This window comes from Varroa jacobsoni, unplaced genomic scaffold (genome assembly GCF_002532875.2).
Source record: "Varroa jacobsoni isolate VJ856 unplaced genomic scaffold, vjacob_1.0 scaffold_64, whole genome shotgun sequence".
Taxonomy (NCBI): domain Eukaryota; kingdom Metazoa; phylum Arthropoda; class Arachnida; order Mesostigmata; family Varroidae; genus Varroa; species Varroa jacobsoni.
Window position 1 is genome coordinate 187,657 of NW_019212966.1, and position 22,340 is coordinate 209,996.

The 22,340-nt window shown below is 40.3% G+C and overlaps 2 protein-coding genes and 1 long non-coding RNA gene across 5 annotated transcripts in view; 1 reads left to right on the forward strand and 2 right to left on the reverse strand.

The window, feature by feature from the left end:
• LOC111261786 (alpha-1,6-mannosyl-glycoprotein 2-beta-N-acetylglucosaminyltransferase) overlaps positions 1-17,136 on the forward strand; it is a 53,161-nt gene extending 36,025 nt beyond the window's left edge. The window contains exons 1-6 of one of the 2 annotated variants that reach the window (XM_086968864.1): positions 11,740-12,023; positions 14,224-14,499; positions 14,693-14,929; positions 15,462-15,691; positions 15,903-16,036; positions 16,724-17,136. In XM_086968864.1, coding sequence (XP_086824990.1) covers positions 11,999-12,023; positions 14,224-14,499; positions 14,693-14,929; positions 15,462-15,691; positions 15,903-16,036; positions 16,724-17,033 — 1,212 coding nt within the window. In that variant the 5' untranslated portion in view covers positions 11,740-11,998 and the 3' untranslated portion in view covers positions 17,034-17,136. Of the gene's footprint in view, positions 1-11,739; positions 12,024-14,223; positions 14,500-14,692; positions 14,930-15,461; positions 15,692-15,902; positions 16,037-16,723 lie in introns of those variants that run through there. The other variant, XM_086968870.1, reaches the window with a different exon arrangement.
• On the reverse strand, positions 270-14,287 carry LOC111261860 (uncharacterized). Its single transcript, XR_002681252.2, has 2 exons — positions 14,197-14,287; positions 270-2,245 (listed from the first exon to the last, which is right to left on the reverse strand). It is a non-coding gene; the product is annotated as an uncharacterized LOC111261860 (long non-coding RNA).
• Positions 17,137-17,483: 347 nt separating the features above from the next.
• The window catches only part of LOC111261778 (uncharacterized), a 55,513-nt gene continuing 50,656 nt past the window's right edge, over positions 17,484-22,340 (reverse strand). For both annotated transcript variants that reach the window (XM_022835531.2, XM_022835540.1), the window contains exons 4-9: positions 20,878-21,079; positions 20,441-20,669; positions 19,957-20,121; positions 19,471-19,670; positions 19,097-19,254; positions 17,484-18,672 (exon numbers count right to left, since the gene is read on the reverse strand). In XM_022835531.2, the coding sequence (XP_022691266.1) occupies positions 18,559-18,672; positions 19,097-19,254; positions 19,471-19,670; positions 19,957-20,121; positions 20,441-20,669; positions 20,878-21,079 (1,068 nt within the window). In that variant the 3' untranslated portion in view covers positions 17,484-18,558. The remainder of the gene's footprint in view (positions 18,673-19,096; positions 19,255-19,470; positions 19,671-19,956; positions 20,122-20,440; positions 20,670-20,877; positions 21,080-22,340) is intronic.

Sequence of the window (22,340 nt, forward strand, 5' to 3'; positions counted from 1 at the left end):
TTCGAAGTTACTTCACATACCTATAAATTTTAAGTTATCAATCATGAACATGTATAAACTAGAAACACTGGAAAAGCGCTCTGCTTCTTGTTTCTATGATTTGCCTGTCGATCGTAAGCAAACACAGTATTTTTTATTGAATTAGTGAAACGTATCTTACTGCGTGTGTATAGAAAGTATGCTGTTATTATACCAAGTTCGATTATAATATATAAATATATACGTAATACATCCTTTTACACGAGTTCTAGAATGACGATACAGCTAAATGCATCTTAAGCTCATATTGCATTTCAACAATTAGATCATTTTATTTTCGATTTTCATAATTCGTTTTCAAAAAACGATAATTTTCGCCAAAAATCCTGTATATTAGGACGTGTCCGAAATATCTAACGATCATGGAGTCCGTCGTCGTAAAATGATACTAGAAAATCAACGGATACGCGATCGAAATCAGTGCCGCAAAATATGGAAACATATCACTTCAAGTTACAACCAAAAACAACTCATTCTATTTGAATAATATGTAAATGTTCTAGAGCCTCTGGTGGATCAGAACAAAGTGTTAACCGCGACAGGCCTTCAATCTAGAATAGACAGTAAGATAGGTAGGTGTGCATACAAGTTGAAGTACTTTAAACAATATATAGGTATATCGGTGTGTATTAAAAGACATAGATATTTGCTTGCTAATTTATTGTGAGGCGTCTTCTTTAGTCTGCCGAATAAGTCTCGACAAACTGAGCAAATCTGAAATTAGTATACTTAATCTTGCGATGGACAGCCTTAAGTTATTGATAAAAGTTGATTGATCGTGTTGTACTATATGGCTGCCCGCTATCCAGTGCGCAATTTGATAGTAAAATTCTCAGTCATGACAAAATTGAAATAAGCTAACTTTTTTTTAAAACTGATAGCATTGCGTCACGAACAGCAAATGTTGGTAAGGACGACAACGTAAGCAGAAAATTGCCACCAGCCGCCTAGAAACTCCAGCTGTTCAATGAACCATCGACATACAGGATCTACCATAGTTTAACGTTCGTGATAGACCGTACCTTGGATACATGAAAATTGTATTGAACTTTAGTATACACCCTAGATTTCATCATGTCTAACATCTTTCCAGCTAACCGCTAACATTTATCAATGATTAGAGTTTACTACATTTCAATCGATTTCCGACTAGTCTAGAAAAATTGGACAGTCTATACACACCAGCAGACAAAGAGCAAAGATCCCAGAATTCTTTCGGTGTGCAATGCTCAGGACGTCCTATAATCCTTGCATAAAGTTGACCTATGATAGTACACTTTTTAATTTAACCATTGCTTCTTTATCGAGCTTGGATAGTTGAGACTATATCTAGACTATATCTCAAAAGCTCGGTGGACATGTTCCATCTTTTCTTGTTTGAGCCCAGCAGCCCCTCCTTCTCTTGCCCGTCGCACCAAATTAGTAACTTAATCTAGCTGCCCTGGCTGAACTTGTGCTTATTCGCGCCCCCATCTACGAAGCGTTATTTTTCTTGCAATGGTCCGATCCAGTTCCTAATCAATGGGGCACGCAGCCTACATTGATGATGAATAAGGTCCAATGTGTGGGCTCAAAGCACTCTGATTGTTTTCTTCCCAATAGCCAGCTAGTCGACGACAATGTAGTGCGTCAAAGGTCCACAATGATCTGTACTTTGCATTAATGCTATTTACGTTATATTATTATAGTTTAGATTGTTCGTTCTAATGGGTGACTGATCCAAGCCTCGTCAATAATATGTTACGCGACAATTATGATTAAATAAAGCCACGTAGTCAATCTCATGTATATGTTGGGGTAGTAGCACTTCATTTACATAGCGGCTCACTGAAATCTCCTCAATGGCTAAAGATTATGTGTTGCCGTTACATTACATAACAAGGAACATTACATCAGTCTCGCTCTATTATTGTTTTAAGCTTGCGTAAAATTTAGTGTAGGTTGCTTATATAAGAAACGCCTTTCTCTCGAAGAAAGGTAACAAGATTTCCTGGACTTCAGCCTAAGGATTACGAAGTTTTAGGTCATCAGTTCATATTAAGACGTTCGTTCTCATCCTTAGTCTCAGCATTTTGGCGAGGTCTCTTTCCTTCAGCGCTTTGGACGTCAAGATGCCCGTAATTGGATGGTTGTCCTCAAACGCGTGTTGAATCTGGGCTGACGTACTTTTCACACTCACCAAGCAACAGCAAGCTCCTACAATTAACTAAAAAAATTAAAAACAACGATTTGAAAAATTGCCTATAGATCCTTTTTGATTTTCCTCTGTAAGATCAATTTTGTACGCCGAAAACGGCCGTAACAGGAAGCGGAAGTTAAATATTAACATTATTTACCCGCCAAGTATAATCCTAAAGCAATTGATATTATTGAAGCTATGGAAGCCCCGCCACAATTCAAATGCGTTATTTCGAAGCATTGAATTCGGAATTCTGTTTTGATACGTTTTGACGTACTTCACTACGTCCGCTTTGTCGTTATATATAATGGTGTTTCCAGACAAAAGTTTGGATTCTATGCAGTAAAAAAAAAATAGGTAAACGTTACCGAGCGCTGAAGTATGACAAATGGATAAAGTTTTTCATTTTGCTTGAAGTGTAAATAATATAGTTATATAACATATAGTATAGTAACTCAAAAATAGACAACCGCACAGCATGACAAGCGAGTCTTAGGTCATCATACCAACGAAGTCGTGGGCAGTCCTTTGCCACGTAGTATTTGATACTGTTCTTGAAGAATAATGATGATTTAGACATGCCCAATGGAAATATGCGGTGAGCTACTCAATTCTAACCATACTCAAGGATTTAAATAAACCTCATCCACAGTTCAGTGACTTCATATAACTACGCTCAGCTGTGTAGGAACAAGCCATTTTTTGTAGGATATAAATAACAGTGACTACATGTTGTTGTACTTGTGCCTCAAACTTTTCTACAGGGATATAACTATTCCTAATATATATATATATTCTGAAATCGATTTAGAATAGCTCGTACAAACGCTCTAGACCTCTTGTAGTACGTTGAGACTGGGCACAACGAATGCTTTATCCAACAAAACAGATTCGTTTTTGACGATGACTTAATTTACAGTTCGTAGGTATCGGCGGCGCCTATCGGCGACCTATCAGGTCACCAAATATAGAGCATCACTTGAAGTGATTTTTCGTACCCTATTGGATGTATCCACAGTAGAAATACAGCATAACGCTGCAGAAATATTATCTAAAACGTATGACTCGTTTTTCAGAGCGTGCGTACCGCGTGTTTATGAGTGTCGGAAGCAGACAAGTCGCAACAAAGCATTCTATATTTGGTCCGCTTTTTGGCTTAAAGTGAAGCATTTACTGTTTTTATAAGAAATAACGATTATTGTAACGTATAAGTAAATTGTTGTCATACAATTTCGGAAAGATGTGATGTTTCCATCCGGGCAATGATTCATGCTCAGCAATGGTCACTCCTAAGCTTATTCATTTAGTTATTATTAGAATATTCAAATTAGTCCTATAAAGACCAGCATGGTTCAACATTGGCTTGACCTCCCCGAGTAGATAACAATAACCCTCTAGATACTGTCAAAAAACTATTTTGCGTTATTGAGCACCGAGACCTATTTTAGCCTACTTTTGGTCATTGGCTTGGGGTGCTGGCACACAATCCCCGGCTCTTTTGAGTCTTACTAGGTACGGAAACTGTGACAAAGTAACTGGAATACCAATCACAGCAGCATGTGCGTACGGCACGAATGTTTATTGGATGTTATTGTTTTTAATAGCTTTTGTAAAAATGCGCGTTTCTGTTCACCAATTTGTTTTCCACTTCAGTGGCACTCGCCCGAACTTTCAGTGATCCAGTTCAAGCTAAAATGGTCTTCGTTGGCTTTTACCTTATCTACCTGCGCTAAATTGACTATTTTCGGGCCGGGATGAGAATTGGCACCGGTCCACGTGGCATGCATAGTAATGTCCGTCCGGACCTATTCTAACGATGATCAAGTTAGCAGTGTTAAGTAGCAGTATCTCAACGACATCGATGTGTTCAATTATGTTACGGTTTCCTCGAATTGTCCTATTGAAGCGCTCATCTTGCCAAGGGATTGCTGCCATTCGAAACGGCTCCATCGGAAGACAAAAACTAAGCTTCAAAAAAAGCACACTGTTCAGGCCTTTCGGTCAAATGAATAAACTAGTCTTACGCTGGATGATAAAACCACTTAATTGTGGCCTAAGTCTTGTTTAAAACTTCATTTTACAAGGTCCTCGCACCGTAGCTTTCTGTTTTTTCTACGCATTTATACTACTCGCTTTTAGCAGATAATCAGCGCATCGATGCTGTCAAGTAAATAACGCGGTAGGCGGTTACAATAGGCTGCTAACATATCTTCAGCACGTAAAAAGACAGATCCTGTTTATTGCTGTCTACAGGCTGTATGCAATTAAGAACCGAGCCATCATTGTTCTTGAATAAGACGGAAAGAAAAGTTCGCTACTACGCTAGCTTAGGTAAAGGGTGGGACCAGGGGTTAATCTCTCACATTAGCATGTACAGGCGTCAAACAGTAGTCAAAAAACTCACGCCACGTGTGAAGATCTGTTACTCTTAGGCCTATCGTCCCTGATAAGGAAAGCGTAAATTTTCTTATGGGCTATATTTAATTTTTAGCCCCAAATGATATAATCGCCTAGCAAGGCGAACCACAGCCATAATAATTTAAGGAAAATACTTGGTTAATATCAGCATTACAAAGTATGACGAACTTCTACGAGTAAGCACTAGCATTTCAAGTCAGCATTAACAGACCAGTTTTCACAACTGTTTCACTCTACTATGCAGTGGATATGAGCCGGTAACTTCTTGTCGATACGGGATAAGTTAGGATAGTTTTAACTTTGCAAGTCTGCTTTTATGCAAGTGTCACGGGACTTCCCTTGTTGACGACAGTACCTGAGCGTCACATACGGTTTAATCAGTATGTACACCGACACACAGACTACGGAGACCTTAAAGCTTGTTTGATATAGGACCATCTACCTACTAGCAGATGTTTTAGTGGCCGCGTTAATGGAAGCCTATTCTATCGGCTAGTCGTTTGAATAACAACCGCTTCTCAACGTCATATTGATCGATCGTTCAATTGGTGACATTGTCCTTGTTGCCGTTGTGTTTCCTGTGGCTGGTTTGTTACCGCGTTTGTTCATTAAACGTCCTGGTAAAGTCATCGTTGCAGACACAGTGAACTAGTCCTGACCTGTTGCGACGACATCTCCCATGGGGATCATAAGGTATTTTTCATATATATTTCAAATTTATAGTAATAATACTAATCATCGGACCATCGGCAGACAGATTGAGCGTACCATTACAATAATGCTTCAGCCAATTGTTTTTTTCCGGGCAAAACACGTCGTCAATCATACTGGCCTTTAGCTTACAGCATTCGCCCGACGGGAAGAGGCATACGGCCGTAACGTTGCGAAATACACACGATCTCCGAGCATGCGATTGTTTACAGTGATTTCGATAGTTCTATCTTGTAGAGTCAACTTCGTCCGAGCTTCACCACTGCATATATAAAAACGGACCCATATCATCACACTGGGTTCGGTACTTGTTCTTCATCCCACTTATTCCTTGGGCAGTGTACCAACTCATCGAAAGGTCTGGTCAGATTCGCAGCTAAACGAATGGAAGTCGTTTCCTTTCTTTCATTTAGAGTGCAACAAGAATTAGCAGAACTGACGTTTTCATTAAGCCCACGTAAAAGAAACTCCTGTCGTAGTATCGAAAATTGTTTCGACTCACTTCGCTGATTTCGTGCATGGCGAAAGCAGCAGGCAGATCTACAATCAGTTCGATCTATTTGAGTCGGATGAGGATCGACCAGCAACGCCATGGGTTGCCTGATCATTTCTTCATATTCTAGCTAATCGTAATAATAAGTGCAAAAAAGATCACTGGCAGTGCCCGCAAAAGGCCGCCATTGCAGTTAAGGTCTAAGGGCGACAAAGATCTTGTTTTGGCCTCGACGTGCGAATGGCTTTTCCTGTTGCTTTCAGCAGCTATGCTCTTCAGCACGTGAGCACCGTAGAGCGGTACGAAGAGCTATTGGATTCTTAATGGATATCTGATTAGCAAAACAGTACACATGGCGCTTCCTGGTGAACTACTATTTGGACGGCAGCCTTTTTTTTATTGTTCAGGACATCGTCCAGGCCATGCAAGCTTAGCCTTCGAAAATTATTGTCCGAAAAAAGTTTATTTTACTGACGGAAACATAACCGGCGTTTTCCTTTCTCATTTTTTTCTATAATACACGCTTAATGCAGTGAATGGTGATACGCACTTCAGTTATATAATTGTTGGACAGTGATATCAGCTTAGCTTACTTTCGGCCTTGACATTAGAGCGGTGCCTCGGGGCGCCATAGTTTGGTTGGACACATGTTCTCCTTTTGGCTGTATCGCTCCGTAAAGTCTATCTGCTACGGTTTAAAAAAAACCGATATTTTTTTCTTCATTAGATACTGGATTAGATACTATGCTAGACGCCTTAGGGCCGTTCATAATAGCTGGCCTGCCATGTTATGTACAACGTCATGCGCTTTCTTGCACATAATACATGTGTTTCATGTATTATGAGATGTTTATTTTTTTGTCGAGAAACCTTCTGCGTAAGTGCGCAAGCTTTCTCAGGTGAACTAAGTCCAATCCTTCGACTACATTTGGAACCTACAAACAATCGCAAATTTCTGCTTCACGTTTTTTGTGTGACAAGGTAAGAGAACTCAGATCGAGCACAACTTATTTCAATTGTCACAATCGTTTTCGAGGGGGATGATGTACTGGCGAACTACAAAACTGACATTTTGAACTGTTTCTACCCAGTTGCCATCCGTCGTTGGATGTCGTTGAAGTCAGGATGAGGTCTATATACAACCAAGCAAAAGCAGCACAAAAAGTTCACCGAATGCGGGAGGCTATGATTTCGCAAAACGAGCAGAAAGAGTGCATAATTTCCTTATTAATACACTCTGGTTATCCAGAAGTTGCATGGATTTTGATTACCGAACAATAGTATAAATTCGATGCGTGCCTCTATTAATAAGTCAGTGTTTCTTTTACTATATGAACTCGAATGTATTAACAGATTTTGCGTCTTCAACAAGCACCTCTTCGCTAGTCTAACGCCTTGGTCGCAGTAATAAACCTAGGTCACCTTCGGCCTTACCTAGCCAATCTTTCCAATCGTCTATTCGTTCATCCGGCCCGCACCACTTGAGATAAACATTGAGCAAAAAGTCCCCGTGAATATCATACAGCGACACTAGTATCCAGTTTCGCTCTGGTGATTTCCGCAAAGAAAACTGAATTCTATTCAGTGGCAAATAAGTCATTACTTCACCTATGGACGTATTACTAGTAATGATAGCCTTTACGGGACGGCCTTCATCCCCCATCCAAGATATGCGATAAATGCCCCCATTATAACACAACTCTAACCTGTTTCCCGATTCGAATTCAATTGCAAATCCGCTCTCGTAAGGTGGAACCCTAACCTCGAATCCATTAACAAAACTATTCACCAACGTGTGAAAACGGTTCAGCCTCAGTGGATCTCTGAGACGGGCGCATACTCGCTCGTTGGGCCTCCTCAATACGTGTAGTAAACGCAAAAATTTGTTGACGAGGTGGCGTAAACACCGTTGACTTTGCTGCGGCAGCTGATTATGACAACCTGACAGAAGCAACGTTTCGACCGCTGGGTAGATTGTATCAATGTATTCCCTAAATTCGACGACGGAATTTCGTGGTGCCTGAAAGCATGCTGAGGTGGCCTTTGAACTTGAACTTCGTGGGCTGTTTTGAAGCCTTTTCAAGCATTTTTTCTGTCGGCCTTTTATATGCTGCTCCGGACTCTCATTTGGTGTGTTCTGCGATAGCATCAGCATAAATGCTGGATGATATCTGTGGAATGCTGGATGCTCTTCGGTCTGTGTCTCAATATTCCTCAAGCAGAAAATAGAAACTTTGTTATCTCTATTCTTTGACGCGTACAACGAATTGACGCGTGTGTGTGTTTATAGCGGCGTTGAAAACCACCACTAAAGATTGTCCGAACTCTGAAACAGTCTCTCAAGCATGCTTTGATTCGGAATGAAATGTCGATGATGCCCAGGGGGCATTTTTTAACCAGTTTCCAATTTCGCCAATATACACCTTATAATTGTCCTCGAATCAAGCATAGATGTTCTATTTAAATGTCAAAAATATTGTTGGAGTGTACAAAAAATTACAAACGTTTATTTATTGACCTAGGTTGTTTATATGAAGGTATAGAAAATACCACCACATCTACTTAAGTCTCACTCTGTTTCTACAATCTTAGCAGAACTACGATGCCTGTAAACAAAGTGCCACCTATGTACTGGATATAGTATATGAAATCAATTATCTATATGTAAGTTACGTCCGAGTCCGACCATTGTGAACAGGCCAACATTTCTCGAGTGGAGTTAATTTGCATTTTGGAAGCTGCACGTTTATTGGCTAGATAAATATCATTTTGATCAGATCAACTCAGAAAATATATTTAGTATTTACTGGGCGCCTATCTTTATGTTTAACGAATAGATGATATTTCCAAATTAGAACTGCCACCAAAATTCGTTTATTCATTTTAGATAGGACCTCTCTCGTAGCCTTTGATGTATCAAAAGTACACGCATGATCAAGAAGCCATATAAAGCAGGAGATAAATTTTCCGACTTTTTTTCTGAGTAGGTGATATTTAGATTTACTGTAAAATATCTGAAATACATTGGATACCATCTGGAGGTACGCCGGAAGCTATTTGCAGGCAGTTTGCTTTGCCTTTTATTCAGTCATAGATGTCGTATAGTACGTGTTATCGGAGAGGTTTGAATTGGCCTGAACCTCTAGTTTAGCCGGTCAAGCCGCCGCGCAAGTTGACGCGACCTCTTCAAAAAGTATGTGCATTTAATAGTGTATACTGTTAATTTATTTATGATATATTACAAAGTATCTACTTTCGATATGAGATAAGATAATGTATAAATCATATGCAAAAAGAACGAAGCTTTTCATTGTGTAGAAAGAGCGCCTTTGTTTACGCGTTTTACTAGTGAAGCCCGGCTAGCCACATTTAATTTCTTCATTATATAATTCATCAAACGTTCAAATAAAAAAAAATCCAAAAAAAAAAATCAAAATGGAACTGTTTGAGCGAAGCCAACGTGTTGAAGTATCTGACCGATATTTGTATTATATATATCCTTTTTGCTTTGACATCCAGTCTATATTCTTGCGATAAGGTCCCTTCGCGTGGAATCGATACGAGGAAATATAGAAGAGCGCAAATATGCATACGGAATCGAACCTATTGTTTGTTTATAGATTCTGTCTATAGTCTTTTAAAATGAATTGGAATATTCTCAAGTGACTCAACCCTTTTGCCCTTTAAGGTGTACATTATCTCTTGTTTATACTATCACAGGTAGCTGTACAAGGCCCACGTACGTTGGCTTACTTGTTGATCAGAATAATCTGAGTAATAATAACCTGAGTGCTGGGCAAACATATTTGCTCGATATGTTACATTCGTACTTTAAATAAATAATTTTCATGGGTTTATATCTTTTATTATATCTTTACCTTAGGCTTCGACACCAAATGTTAAATGATTTGATATGTTACTAAATTTAACCGCTTTTAAAGCCAATATTTTTTTGTATTCCATTTTTATGTTGAAAAACGCCATGTTCCTAGCAGCATACACGCAAAAAAACATCAACGTATCGTTGTCACTCTCTCTTTAGAGACCTAACACATCGACGTCAGAAAAATTACGCTCTTTGTACACGTCTGTTTTGCGAGCTGTTGCACGTTCAGGATCTGAGCTGTTACTATCGCAGCATAAATATACTGCAGCAAGTGCTACGTGGGTACATTCAACTCCCGACAAAGTAGGTTATATAAAATGATGGCGGTGCTACCTTTGATAGGCGCGTGCTCGCTGCATCCATGCACGTATCTTTTCAATAATGATACATTTTTTTCCAAAGTGTCGAAGCGTGTTACATTGTCCAGAGAAAAGATTGAGCTCGACCTACGAGACTTCGCATTCAGTAGGTGAATTACCTATCGTGCTCTAAAATCCGTTGAAATTGATTACTAAATCAAAACTGCAAGCAAAAGAAAACACACGCCCCATTAGAGAGACTTCAACAAAAATCATTCAGTTCGAAGTTCTTGCCCCTCATTTGATTTAGGGACATGGACACGAATATGGGTTGGGTCAAACAGGGTATGACGGAGCCAGTATGTGAATTTCTGTATTGAACCATGGAAACATGTTGTGTTCTGTAGTGATTTCAGATTATATCCCGTATGATTGTATAACCGATAAACAATGAAGACTATTTGTGACGCTGTTAGTACGTATTTGCCCGAGTGCAAACGCCATGAACTATAGGTACTTCACTCTCTCTTGTTAGCATTTTCGAATCGATAATCTGTTAACTTATAAACGATAATACGTGCGTTGCCATACTCTGTAATTCACGTTTATCCTAGCGGCTACTTATGCCTTTGCGACCCATTTACTGCACCCGGGTGGGTTACTAATTGGGATAACAGCCAGCTCAGTTAATTGACAAGCGGGAAAGTACATATCTCGAGGCGCCTTTCCGGGTACAGAAACGACTCTCCTGTCATTTCCATGATCGATATAATTCGGGGACCACACATGGTCGCTGCAGGTATCAACGCACAGCTTTAGGGGGACAATTCTGTGTGTACATGCGTGTCTTTGTGTGTTTTAAGAGCCCCGTATTTGATAGCTATTGGCATCTCCAACACTTTTCCTTGCTGAGGGTCTCAGAAGCCATACACACAGTGGAACACTCTGTCTCGGGGCAGCACTTTTGGCGTTTGCTGTTCTATCCTTTTTCTTCGTATCCCTCCTGCTTCGTGATAATTACCTCCAAACGAGTAGATTCGCCTCGGGCGCCAGTGTTGGCCGTGATGACAACGTCAATAATAAGAGCGCTAGTGATGATGCTCGTGATGATGACAATGGCTGTACTCTATCTACCAAGAAATGGCGACTGACCGGCTGATCCACGTTGAATCAAGCCGACCAGCGGTAAGCACCGAAAGCATTGTCTTTAGACGATGATCCTGTACAAGATGTACAACTGTTGTAATAGCCTAATGGCAACACAAATCTATTGTTCTGACAGTGCACCTCCAACATAGAAAAGAGTATACATCTGTACGGGCACCAGAACTAAATCGAGGCAGGTTTAGTGAAGTATGGTACACAATGGATGCCTTTATTGACGGATTCATCTGCTGGAGTCAAGCTGATGACCGACGGGTAGGCGAGCACGCCAGCGTGCCGTGCATTAGAATGCGTAGTCAGGAACAGCGGCTGAATCGATGCAACGGCCAGGGTTAGAGAAGGGAAGAAGTAGATCGCAAGCGGTTTTTGTGGTAGCCAGTCAGAGAGGCACTCGTTCACCGGGATTGAATCAGCCCGACAACGTCAGCAAACAACAAGACGACGACGAAGGCTCGAAAAAGCAGCGGCCACTGAACGAGGAACATAGCAGGTATATATGTATTATTGTAGCTAGGAAAGGTTCGTTTTGAGCATCCGCCCAGCCACTCGCCTGAAGCTACCCATTGAGTCGTTAAGGCACTAACACGAGCAGACTCGTAGCGTCTCAGAATAATCGGGTTCTCCTAACCGTCTTAGCCTCGCGGCGCTAAGGATGCCGTTAAGCGTCGAATTCAAGAAACAGCACATCGAGCTCGCTGACAGCGTCAATACAACATCCATTGCTCAACCACTGTCGCTCAATAGACATCAGTGAGAAGACCGTCAGAGTGCGCCATGCTTGCAGGCGGCTTAAGCAGCTCCGACGAAACATGAGTGAGGCACGCTCGAGCCAAGGTACTGAGCCAGCGATAAGAAAGTCATACCTGTGTTAACTAGGTGTCATTGGACGGTGACACAGTGATGCATGATAGATAAACAAGGTAGGCGGTGCATACCCCCGGCCGACTGAATCTGTAAACATTACCCCCCGTGTTTCCGTCAAGTGTTGTAGGTCGCAACGGAGGTGTAAGCCTCCGAGGTGATAACGGATATTGCGTTATATGTCGCTATTGTGCTACTAGTCAGGTATACGATGATGAGTGAGAGACCAATGAGAATCTTTGATTTGTCTATCAGTGAGCCGAAAATCATTTAATTCTAACGTGATGGAATCCCTTTAATGCTAGAAACCAGCTCGTTTGGTATTTTAGTGGTAACAAGCAAGCAAAGTAACCGTAAGTGTTTTTCGAAGCAAATGGAGTTTACAAGCAGTTGACAAGGTGAGGATAAATTGAAACTGCAAGTAGATAGTACACCATTACGACATCTGCAATTTAAACTCGTCGTAAATTTAATTATGGTTTATGTATATTGCAAAAAGACGATTTCCATCTGGACTAACATTGAGCGAACCGCACCAAAATGTATGTCACTATCGGAAAGGACCCACTCAGCTTCTTATTTTAGGAACTTTTCTTATGCTATTAAAAATATTTTCTAAAATAAAACTTCTATAACTAAATAACTTAACAAATGTTTACTTACTCTTAAATTCATCTATTCAATACAATTGTTGATGGTTTATCTATAATTCAGCTTCTGAATGAATATTTAATAATTTTATAAATGGTTCACGAGCTGGCCTATTAAAACCTTATACCATTTTTTTTACCATCATTTGGTTGTGGTAAAGGGTGTCAACTGAACACATCATTAAATTTACGATAACGTGTTGGATAGTATTCTTCATACCGTATAGAAGATTTGTGGCCTAACATTCATAATAGAATCATAAATGTTCGTTCAGGCAACCTAGGCAAAGAAACCTTTTCTCGTCCAAACTTTCTTCCACCATATCGTGTTAAGCTTAGTATTTTTAGAAACCAATTTTGTATAAAGCGAAGATAGACGCAGACGTTTTTGCCATCACTTTTTCATCACGCTATTCTATAATAGAAGGGTGAGCACTGTTAGCGATTATTGCTTTTAAAAAATTGTATTTTTCAGCAGAGGCTTATTTTTCAATTTTTTGAAAATTAAAGAAGCTTTAATTGATTTTTAGTAATGGCATTATATATATTCGTTTCTTCCAACCATTCAGGACAAAATAAATGTTGCTAACAATTCACAAATAATCAACACAAAACCTATAATAAAGTTCGAGTTTCATCTATACCACACGATCCCTCTCCATCTCTACCGACCCACGCTAAAAGAAGGACAGAAACCTGAACAAAGGCTTGAAACACTGTATGAAGGGTACTTTACTTCAATTTTGATGGGAGTTGACTGGACAGGAAATTTGTGAATATACTAATGATGGCACTAAAAATAACGTTGGGATATGGTTTCGCTCGCTAGATTTGCTCGTAAATATTATATATAATATATAAAATTTAGATGCTATAGTATAGTAATAAAGTATCATAATAATAACACACATACTTTTTTTGTATAATAATATGCGAAAGGCCGAATTGTAATTAGGTTTTTTTTACTAAATAATGCATTTGATGACCACACGAAGTTCGTTTGTTGAAGCATCTTTTTCTGTCTTACCCGTTCCTGGTGTAATAGGTTATCTTTTTGACAATACTGTTATGAAAATAAATTGATTTTCGTCTGCCTTTTAAGTGCATTAGAGATGAAAGAAAAATTACCGGAACACTCGCTGTTTTGTGTTTTTTTTTTTAGCTTGGTTGAATCAACAGAGGGCAAAGTGTATCTCGTTTTTAGGGTCAAAATATACGTTAATGATGAGTTAGCCTTTCGTATAAGCGATTTAGAACAGTCAACATCTTCATCCACTATACAGTACGGTGAAGTGTGTGGCATAATACTTTTCGCCTAACCGCAAACCCAGCGCGCATAACGACAACTTCGAGATATCCGTGCCACGTTGACATTTCACGTTTCGTTCTTCGAACTAGGTTGAAACTATTCAAACCTGTTTGTCTAGAAAAAGTTCATCAAATCTATTGGAAAATCCATGCGTGCCATGCAAAACGGAGTTTGTATGAGTGCTGACCTATTGAAACAAGTAATTTCCTTGTAGGGTCGTCAGGGAAACCAACGGGTCTTTCGCCATCGTTCGATTTCCTGATCCTGCCCGACCTCCACCGTGTCGTGTGTATCGCCGGCCTTGCACTCAGCATCGTCTCACTTCTGGTGTTGCGCACTAGAGGTCGGCCCACGTCATCAACGCTTCCGGCAGATAATAACCCAGATGTCACGAGATCGCCCGTTCTCGTGTTCATGCGTCACACCGCAGTGGCCACTGCGCTAACGTTTCTCTTCCAGCATCTCTTCATCGACATTCATTATTTCATAGGTCTGTTACTAAACGGAAAAAAGGGAAAAAAAAACGTTTGTTCTTATAAAGGAACATTCCTTTAAATGGTCGGGTAAAATTTCTATAAAAGAAAGAGGCACCGAGACGGCTTTATATGATAAACGTTCTGATATACGATCAGAGTATAGTTTCTTCTCACTATTGATTTTATTTTTAATATTATGCTACACAGGTCGGTACATCTTATCGGCGTTGCAAGGTCCTCTATGCCATGCGTCAGTGCATCTCGAATTCAGTTCAGCCATAGTTCATTTCTTCTTGGCTGGGTTGTTTGCATCTCTTCAATATCTCTGCGCGCTACACGGCTCGTCCAGATGGACGCGGTTCTTCCGTAAACGATTTGATCGCCTTTGCGAATGGGTCTGGTGCTTAGCTTTGATAATAGCTCTTCCTGTCTGCTGGTACACCGGTACGTGGCCTCTTTACGAAAAGACCATAGTCAAGGTTGAATATGTTGACATAGATCTTGATATCTAATATTAAGCTTAACTGTTAAACTGATGCAGGTGAACGTAGACATCTTTAAGCTTAGGCTTCATATACAGCTGATTCAACTAATATGATTATTACATAACTGTACTATGTTAACTGGTATTTGTTTCGTATTACCAACAAATGTGTCATCTGTTGTTGACCATTATCACGGTTGCGTAACAATGTTTTGCAACCGTGATGTCCAACGAGCATTTTTCGAGTGACAGGGCTAGTCTTCACAAACGAAGTGCGAATCCGAGCGTCGATACACTTCGTTGCTGGCCGGATTGGCCGGATCAGTTATTTGAAGCGATACCTAAACCTGATACTGTAAAAGCCGAAATACTTATTAATCTCCCTACGAGGTTAAGAGTGTCTGCGACAGAACTAGGATTACCATCCATACCCTTTAATCTTGTTTATTTACAATCATGGCGTGGTTTATAACTGTAATCTATTTGTCACAGGAAGTCATGCTGGAATGTGTTTTGATGACGGAATGGAGCATCTTTATGGATACCGTTTCGTCTTTGTGGATATACTCACATCGGTCTGGTTGTTGACACCTTTGGTTCTCCATATAAGATGGCTGCGAAGAACGACCAGCTTTGCATCGGCATTGCGCACCCTTTGGAGAGCCAATAGACTCTCGACATATTACGCTGCCAAATGGACTTTCTGGGCCCTTCCTCTATGTGTAGGTTCAATGGCGTATTTCGCATAGAAGAATATCGGCCTCTGCTTAACGTAAATGGATGTATCAGAAGAGAAAACGCTCTTTCGAAAAAAACAGCCTAACTTAACTCTCCTTCAGTAAGCTATGAACAAGTTGCTTCTTATACAGTCGCCATAATGAAAGGGAATTTAAGTATATATTCGCCTACGTTAATAGAGCTTTTCGTAATTAGCTCCTGGCAGATTACTCCTGGCATCATAACCACGTAAATGTGCTACTCTTCGCGTACGACGGATATCTTCTCAGTTACGCCATTGATGTCATCTTCTTCGCGTTTTTTGTGGAAGAATTTCGGGAGCTGCTTCGGTTAGTACAGGCTGAATTACCTAGAACAATTGAAGCTGGTACCCTCATTCCTTATGAAAATATCGACCAACTTGACAAGTGAGCCAATTATTTGCCTTCATTTAATTAAAACCTTACCGTTAATGAGAAACCTGACCCTATTGTTATTTGGTTTATATGAGTAAAGTAAAATATAGCTCGACTAGGCTCTTTTTTTTGTTTTTTGCACATAGACATGTCGAGTCGCTTACTTGTGTATGTATGTATACATATACGTAATGACGCCGCTTATAATATTACTAAGATCGAAGATTCAGGGAGATCCGCAAACTAGAAGTTTACGTCTCGTACAGTGTAAATATTACCTTTAGCAGCTATTTCTTGTGTGCACAAACGCCCCCTATCCGCATATGAGGAACGAAGCGCATTCCGTCAATAGCGGCACGATATCCACTCACAAGTTCGCTACTTCCACCTTAAAGTAAATACAGTATGCCCGTATTATTCGAGGAAAACAGCAAGACAGTGCTACATATCTTAGAAATTTTGACTGTTAACTGGTGCATAAAGTAAGCCTAACGGCCTAGTCTCTCGACAAATTAAATTAGTATAACTCTACAATACGCCTATACTTCCGATGAAGCCCACAAATATTGTATTAATAATACATGATTGCACTCTATTTTCCTACGTCTTCATATCGATCAGGGCGACACTGCCGTGGTTACCCATAGGTCGCGCGATATCTGAGGGCACGCGTACGGTGAGCCCGTTGAGTTCGACCAGTTCCCTCTCGAATCTCAGTGGAGGGCGTGACCTAGAAGCAGATCTTGAGCAGAACGGCGATGATAACGACGAGAATGAATTACTAAATCAACGATTGGAACAGCACGAGGCGCTGTATAATCAGCAACAGCAGCAACAAGCGCAGCATCACGAGACGTCAACGCCAAATGTAAATAACGTCCTTTCCTCTTCGACCACACCGATTGAACAACTGACCCTAGTGCAAATCTGATCATTAATAATATTTTTTGGCGATATTAACGGCGGTCAAGTGAATGCCGCGGGTGGCCTTGGAGTTGCAAAGGATGAATAAACAACGTTGAGTGCGTCTGATACAGCAGTGGCGTATTGCTTTCCAGAGTCACTTTCTAACTAATAACGTACGCTAGTCAATTGAACTTACTACAGATATTGTCTAATGTCATATATACAGCTTAGAGCTTATATCTGCCTGTGGCTAGAGCGGCAGAAGTTGTTCTTGTTGGGTTAGGCGAAGGGTGTGTGCTTCGAATCCTGTCGAGCCACTGTTGTTTGAATGGCAACGTCTTGTCCAAAGACGTTGCTTTTCAAACGCCTGTTGAAGTTTAGACACCGGACAGAAACAACGGTGGTGGGATTGATGTTGAAGGAGGTTATTTTCAAAAAAATTCAAGCGTTCCGTTCCAAAAAAACGACACGCATGTCAAGTCCGCTCACTTATTGCTATCAACTTTATTCTAGTTTGTCATTACTTTCTATTTACATATACACAATAACATTTGGGTGTTGCACGGCTTTGTCGACGTGTAGTTTCGTCTGCATGCTTATATTGATAAATCATTTATTGTCTTTTCAACTAGAAACAGTATTTTGTAACATCGTATGTGTGTGTATTCGTTGTTGAAATTTTGAGTAGTTTTCGAAAGACTGCATTCGAAGGATATCTCTTTGATAACGTCGTTCGCCACCCGTCACCTCTACTGGACGCACACAATCCACTTAGCTTTCAATCTGTCAACTTACTTTTGAACCATTCCATTCAGGAACAGCGGTAGTGCGCTATCTCTATGTTGCTCTTGCTAAATGGCCACCGCACGAAATCAAACACGTTCTCATAGACGTCTTGTTTGTGAATTCAACGAGATCGAATAGTACACGTTTGCGCCATTGCAATAAGCCAAACGAATCAGTCAGATCGGTCGTTCAAGTCGTTTCTAGTTGATCATTAAGGCAACGGATATGGAACATTTTTGCACATAACTATTGTTTCCTCGTTCGGTCGCATGCGGAGGGTACAAGCTCACTTCGTCGGCGCATCTATTCAAATCCAATTGAATAAATAGCTCATTCCTACATAATCTTCTTACATAACAGGACCGTTTTCCCTTAGCCTATCTTTGAGTCATGCCAGTTGTTATTCATACCCGTACACGATTCTTTACAGCCACGCTAAACACAGAGAAAATTTTACCGTGGCTCGATAGAGAGCGACATAGTCTGTGATAAAGAATATATATACATATGTATATATATATATATGTATCTAACCATTTCCCCGTTCACTGTGAACTCTGGAATAACTGGCACGGTAGGATTAGCAAGTGTATCTTCGACATATGATATTATTCAGGAAACATAATCTGTCACGGTGTCAACTCGTCCGATCGGAGTGGCTCTCGCTTCTTCGATAAATTCCTCAGGTACAATTCAGGTTCAGCGATCAGCTTTGCCGATCGAAGGTCGGTTTCCGGTTGGCCTACATGTGTTCAGGTTTCTCCTTACCAGTGTGCGTTAAAGACAGGTCTCATACTTCTGGTCGTGCCGGGGGTGCGGTACGAGCCGAAAAGTGACGGCTGCTTATTTGGGTCAAACTCATAGGGGCTCGCAAGAGACTGCAACAGTCATATCGCCTGGTTAGAGCTAGAAAATATACCTGTCTCAAACCTATATAATGTAGTATACAGTAGGCGATCAAGGAAGCATAGAAAAGATAAACTAATCCAGCTTAAATTTAAGCTCTCGCTAATTGCATTTACCATAGCTGCAGAATTTACGAGTTTACTAGGATCGCGTGTGTGAACAATAACAGCGATGTATACAAACTACATAAAATAGAAGTGTCTGAGAGTAGACTACAAAGATAGCAGTATTTCTACCTATTTTCGAAATTCGTCAGACAACAATTGTTAGGGTGACAATTGTGCCATACTATGGAAGTTCGAAAAAGACACATTTGACATGGGTCAGTAGACATGTTGCTTTTGCATATATTATTGCTATCACATCAACTATACACTGATAAATTATTATACTTACTGCAGGCCCAAAATGTGTCATAGCGCTTCTAGACTTGGGCCGTTGTGGTATGCCTGGTAATGGTCCATAGGGATTTTCAAGCTCAACCCCCGGCGAATGGGCCCGCATATGTCGTTGCGTAGCGTAAATTGATTGCGCCCGAGGCATAGAATGAAGAGCTATTGCGACCATAGGTAATGACGAAACAATTAAAATATAGTACTCATCATACATTTCGCCTCACTATCTGTCTTTCAATTGTCAAGGCCTTCAGAGAAAAACGTTGACACGTCCCTTCTTTGTATATATATATATATATATATATGTCTTACAGTAAAGAATAGCATTAATACAATGAATAAGAGCAATAGCAACGCAAAATTCTGAATACGTACGTGACGAGTCCGGCTGTACGTAGATATTAGGCAAATTGTCCAGATGGGCAGACCAACGAAAACGTTCATCCTGAGATTGGTGTATACTGGCGGAACCTGAGGCCATACGATAGCCTACAGAACCTGTCTTATTCAAATATCCGGCCATACTTGCCACAGACATCACTTCAGCCTTGGCCTGCTCGCGTTTCCAACGGCGGCTGTGAATCCATCAACACAAATATGAATAATGCGAAAATGATTATATGCTTCGTATAAGCTATATGAAGCATAAGGGGTCGACCGTCAGAATGATGATTATTGATGTGTTGTTATGTAGGCTTGCAATTGTGTCCTATTTGAGAGTGTTCCACTCTAGCAAAGATGTGTGTCAGCGGATGCATAGCTTTCGTTTAGCGTTCTATGTAATGTATAGACCCGGTACATTGGTTAAATGCTATAGATTGCAAAATCTAAGAAAGAAAAAAATGCCTCACTTAAACCTACTTCCAGAGACAAAGGCAAACAAGGGTGAGAATGATGATGATCACGGCAGTGACCGAAGCTCCGAGAGCGACAGCTAAAACCTCTCCGTCGACATCACAGCGTGGTCCTATAAATTTGCCCTTACAGGAGCAACTACGTTCTCCGTTGACGATTGAGCATTCACCTCTGCAACGGCAAACAATTGTCAACGAATGTAGACTTGCACCTGGTACGAGCAGTGTTTTGTAGTCGAATCGATTTAATGCCCAGATCTGTCAAACCAAAGTTTTATGCCCAGTATTGGATGCCATTTAGCTTTACGTCAGGCAACATGTATCATACAACATTTGTACATGTTGTGATCAGCATGAAACATACCGGTGTTATGTTAGTTTACGATGGTTGGACGCCCATAAATTGTCATCGAAAATTCGTTTTAGCGATGTGAATACGATAGGCAATACATCGATCTTATCCACAGATAGGCTTCCACCAGGATCATCACCTGTTATTGCAGTAGTCCGGCCCACATCCGGTGCAGGTTCGCCCAGTTCTCCTTGTTGCGGGGTTTTTGTCGGTGTAGCCGGGCTTGCAAACGCACTTGAACGCGCCAAACGTATTCTCACAGTTAGCATTCGGGGAACAATCATGCAGCTCTTTGTCTCGACATTCGTTGACGTCCTCAACCGTCAGCGCTGAATTAAGTAAGGGCTCTACGAGCAGACGCGAATCACCTGGTAATAGCAAAAAAATAGTGACAATAATAATAATGGTGAGCGGATAAAAAGAATATCAATAGAGATTGAATAATTCAATGAAAGCGGAACATATTGTGTTTAAATCTGTTTAACTCTACGGAAAAGCTTTCATCAGCTTATGAGCCTTCCTCTAATATGTCTGACATTCTCGCCTTTGAGATTCAATGCAGAAAGGTAGACAAACCTAAATTACTTTTCCCTCGTGATATAAGATTGACTATTTCATGTTGAACAACTCGCTTCACCGAAGCTACTCTCGTGATATCGTTCTCTTCAAATTCGACTGTGGCATTCACAAGAACCTTCGAACCTGAACCCTTAAAACGGTTTACGCGAGAGTCCATAAATACTCGGGCAAATGATGATTTGCTGAATAAGCTCCGCAGCTGGAATGAACCAATCAAAACGAAATTATTGTTATTATCAGAATATCTATAATTATTAATTAGTTTTCTCTTTATATATTTCAGTACTAACCTAATGAGTTATAATAATAATAAATGTAATTGTAAAATTAAGAGTTTCAACGCTAAGTAGTGGCTTTGCGTTTTGTTAGCATTTCTAAATTATTTGCTGACCTTCAGTGAAACACTTTGAATCTTCAATAGAAAAAGGAGCCGGTATTTTTTTGAGCACCTGGGTCGAGAACGAATACATCGGCATGAAGCGGAACGACCGCTGTTTCAATACGGATAGCAGTTAGCCTTTTCGTTCGCCGTTACCAGTATGTCTAACGCTATCGGTGATGCAGCTACCGTCACGGTGAGTTCGTTAAGAGGCAGAACGCCAGCTTTCTCATTGTTAAGTGGGCGCACATTGCACTTGGCCCATTTCGCCTAGCAGTTCTCAACGAAACTCCGTAAAGGTAACGAATTTCGATAGATTTGTAACTGGACTTGATTATTATTCGGTTCTGCCATGTTGCCAATAGCATTATTGCAACGTGACTGTAAATGATATGATCGGAAAGTTACCTCTATCCAGTAAACTTTTTCTGGGCTTACACCGTGCTACATGTTCTGATACCGTGGGCAGTTTGCCCACGGTATCAGAACATGTAGCACGGTGTCAATCATGCTGTGTCATCTGAAGGAATTCTCTAAGCCGTTCTTCTTTACACTTCAACTGATAATGAAAACTAAACATTTGAATAAATAATAAGAGTATATTGTATTGAAAGAGAATCTTTTCAGGCGAACTCATGGTATTTTATTCTTATACATGTTCGTGACTTCGTCTGAGAGTCTTCGACAGAAAGAATCAACAGAAAAAGTTGAAAACTTGCTACTGGTTATAGTCTGGCCATTTCCTACACATAACCTAACCAATTCGTTGTAAAAGTTTGTAGTAATAGAAGTTTTACTATTTTATAAAATGTTATAAAGTATTTTCTAGAAGTTATATAGAATTATTATAAAAGTTCAACGAATGAAAAAAATATCGATTGCCTCTCGTTATTGACAATAGGGCAGACACCGCTGAATCCATTTTACTGTGTAAGAAGGGTATTTCTACCGAGATATCTTAAGAGAAGGTAGCCTTGAGTAGTTGTTTCTATCTAGACTGCAATTATGTTGCGGTTGCTTAATTCAGACATTGTTTGCATGTATAACTAGACTTAGATTATCTGCGTGTGCGTGTCTTGAG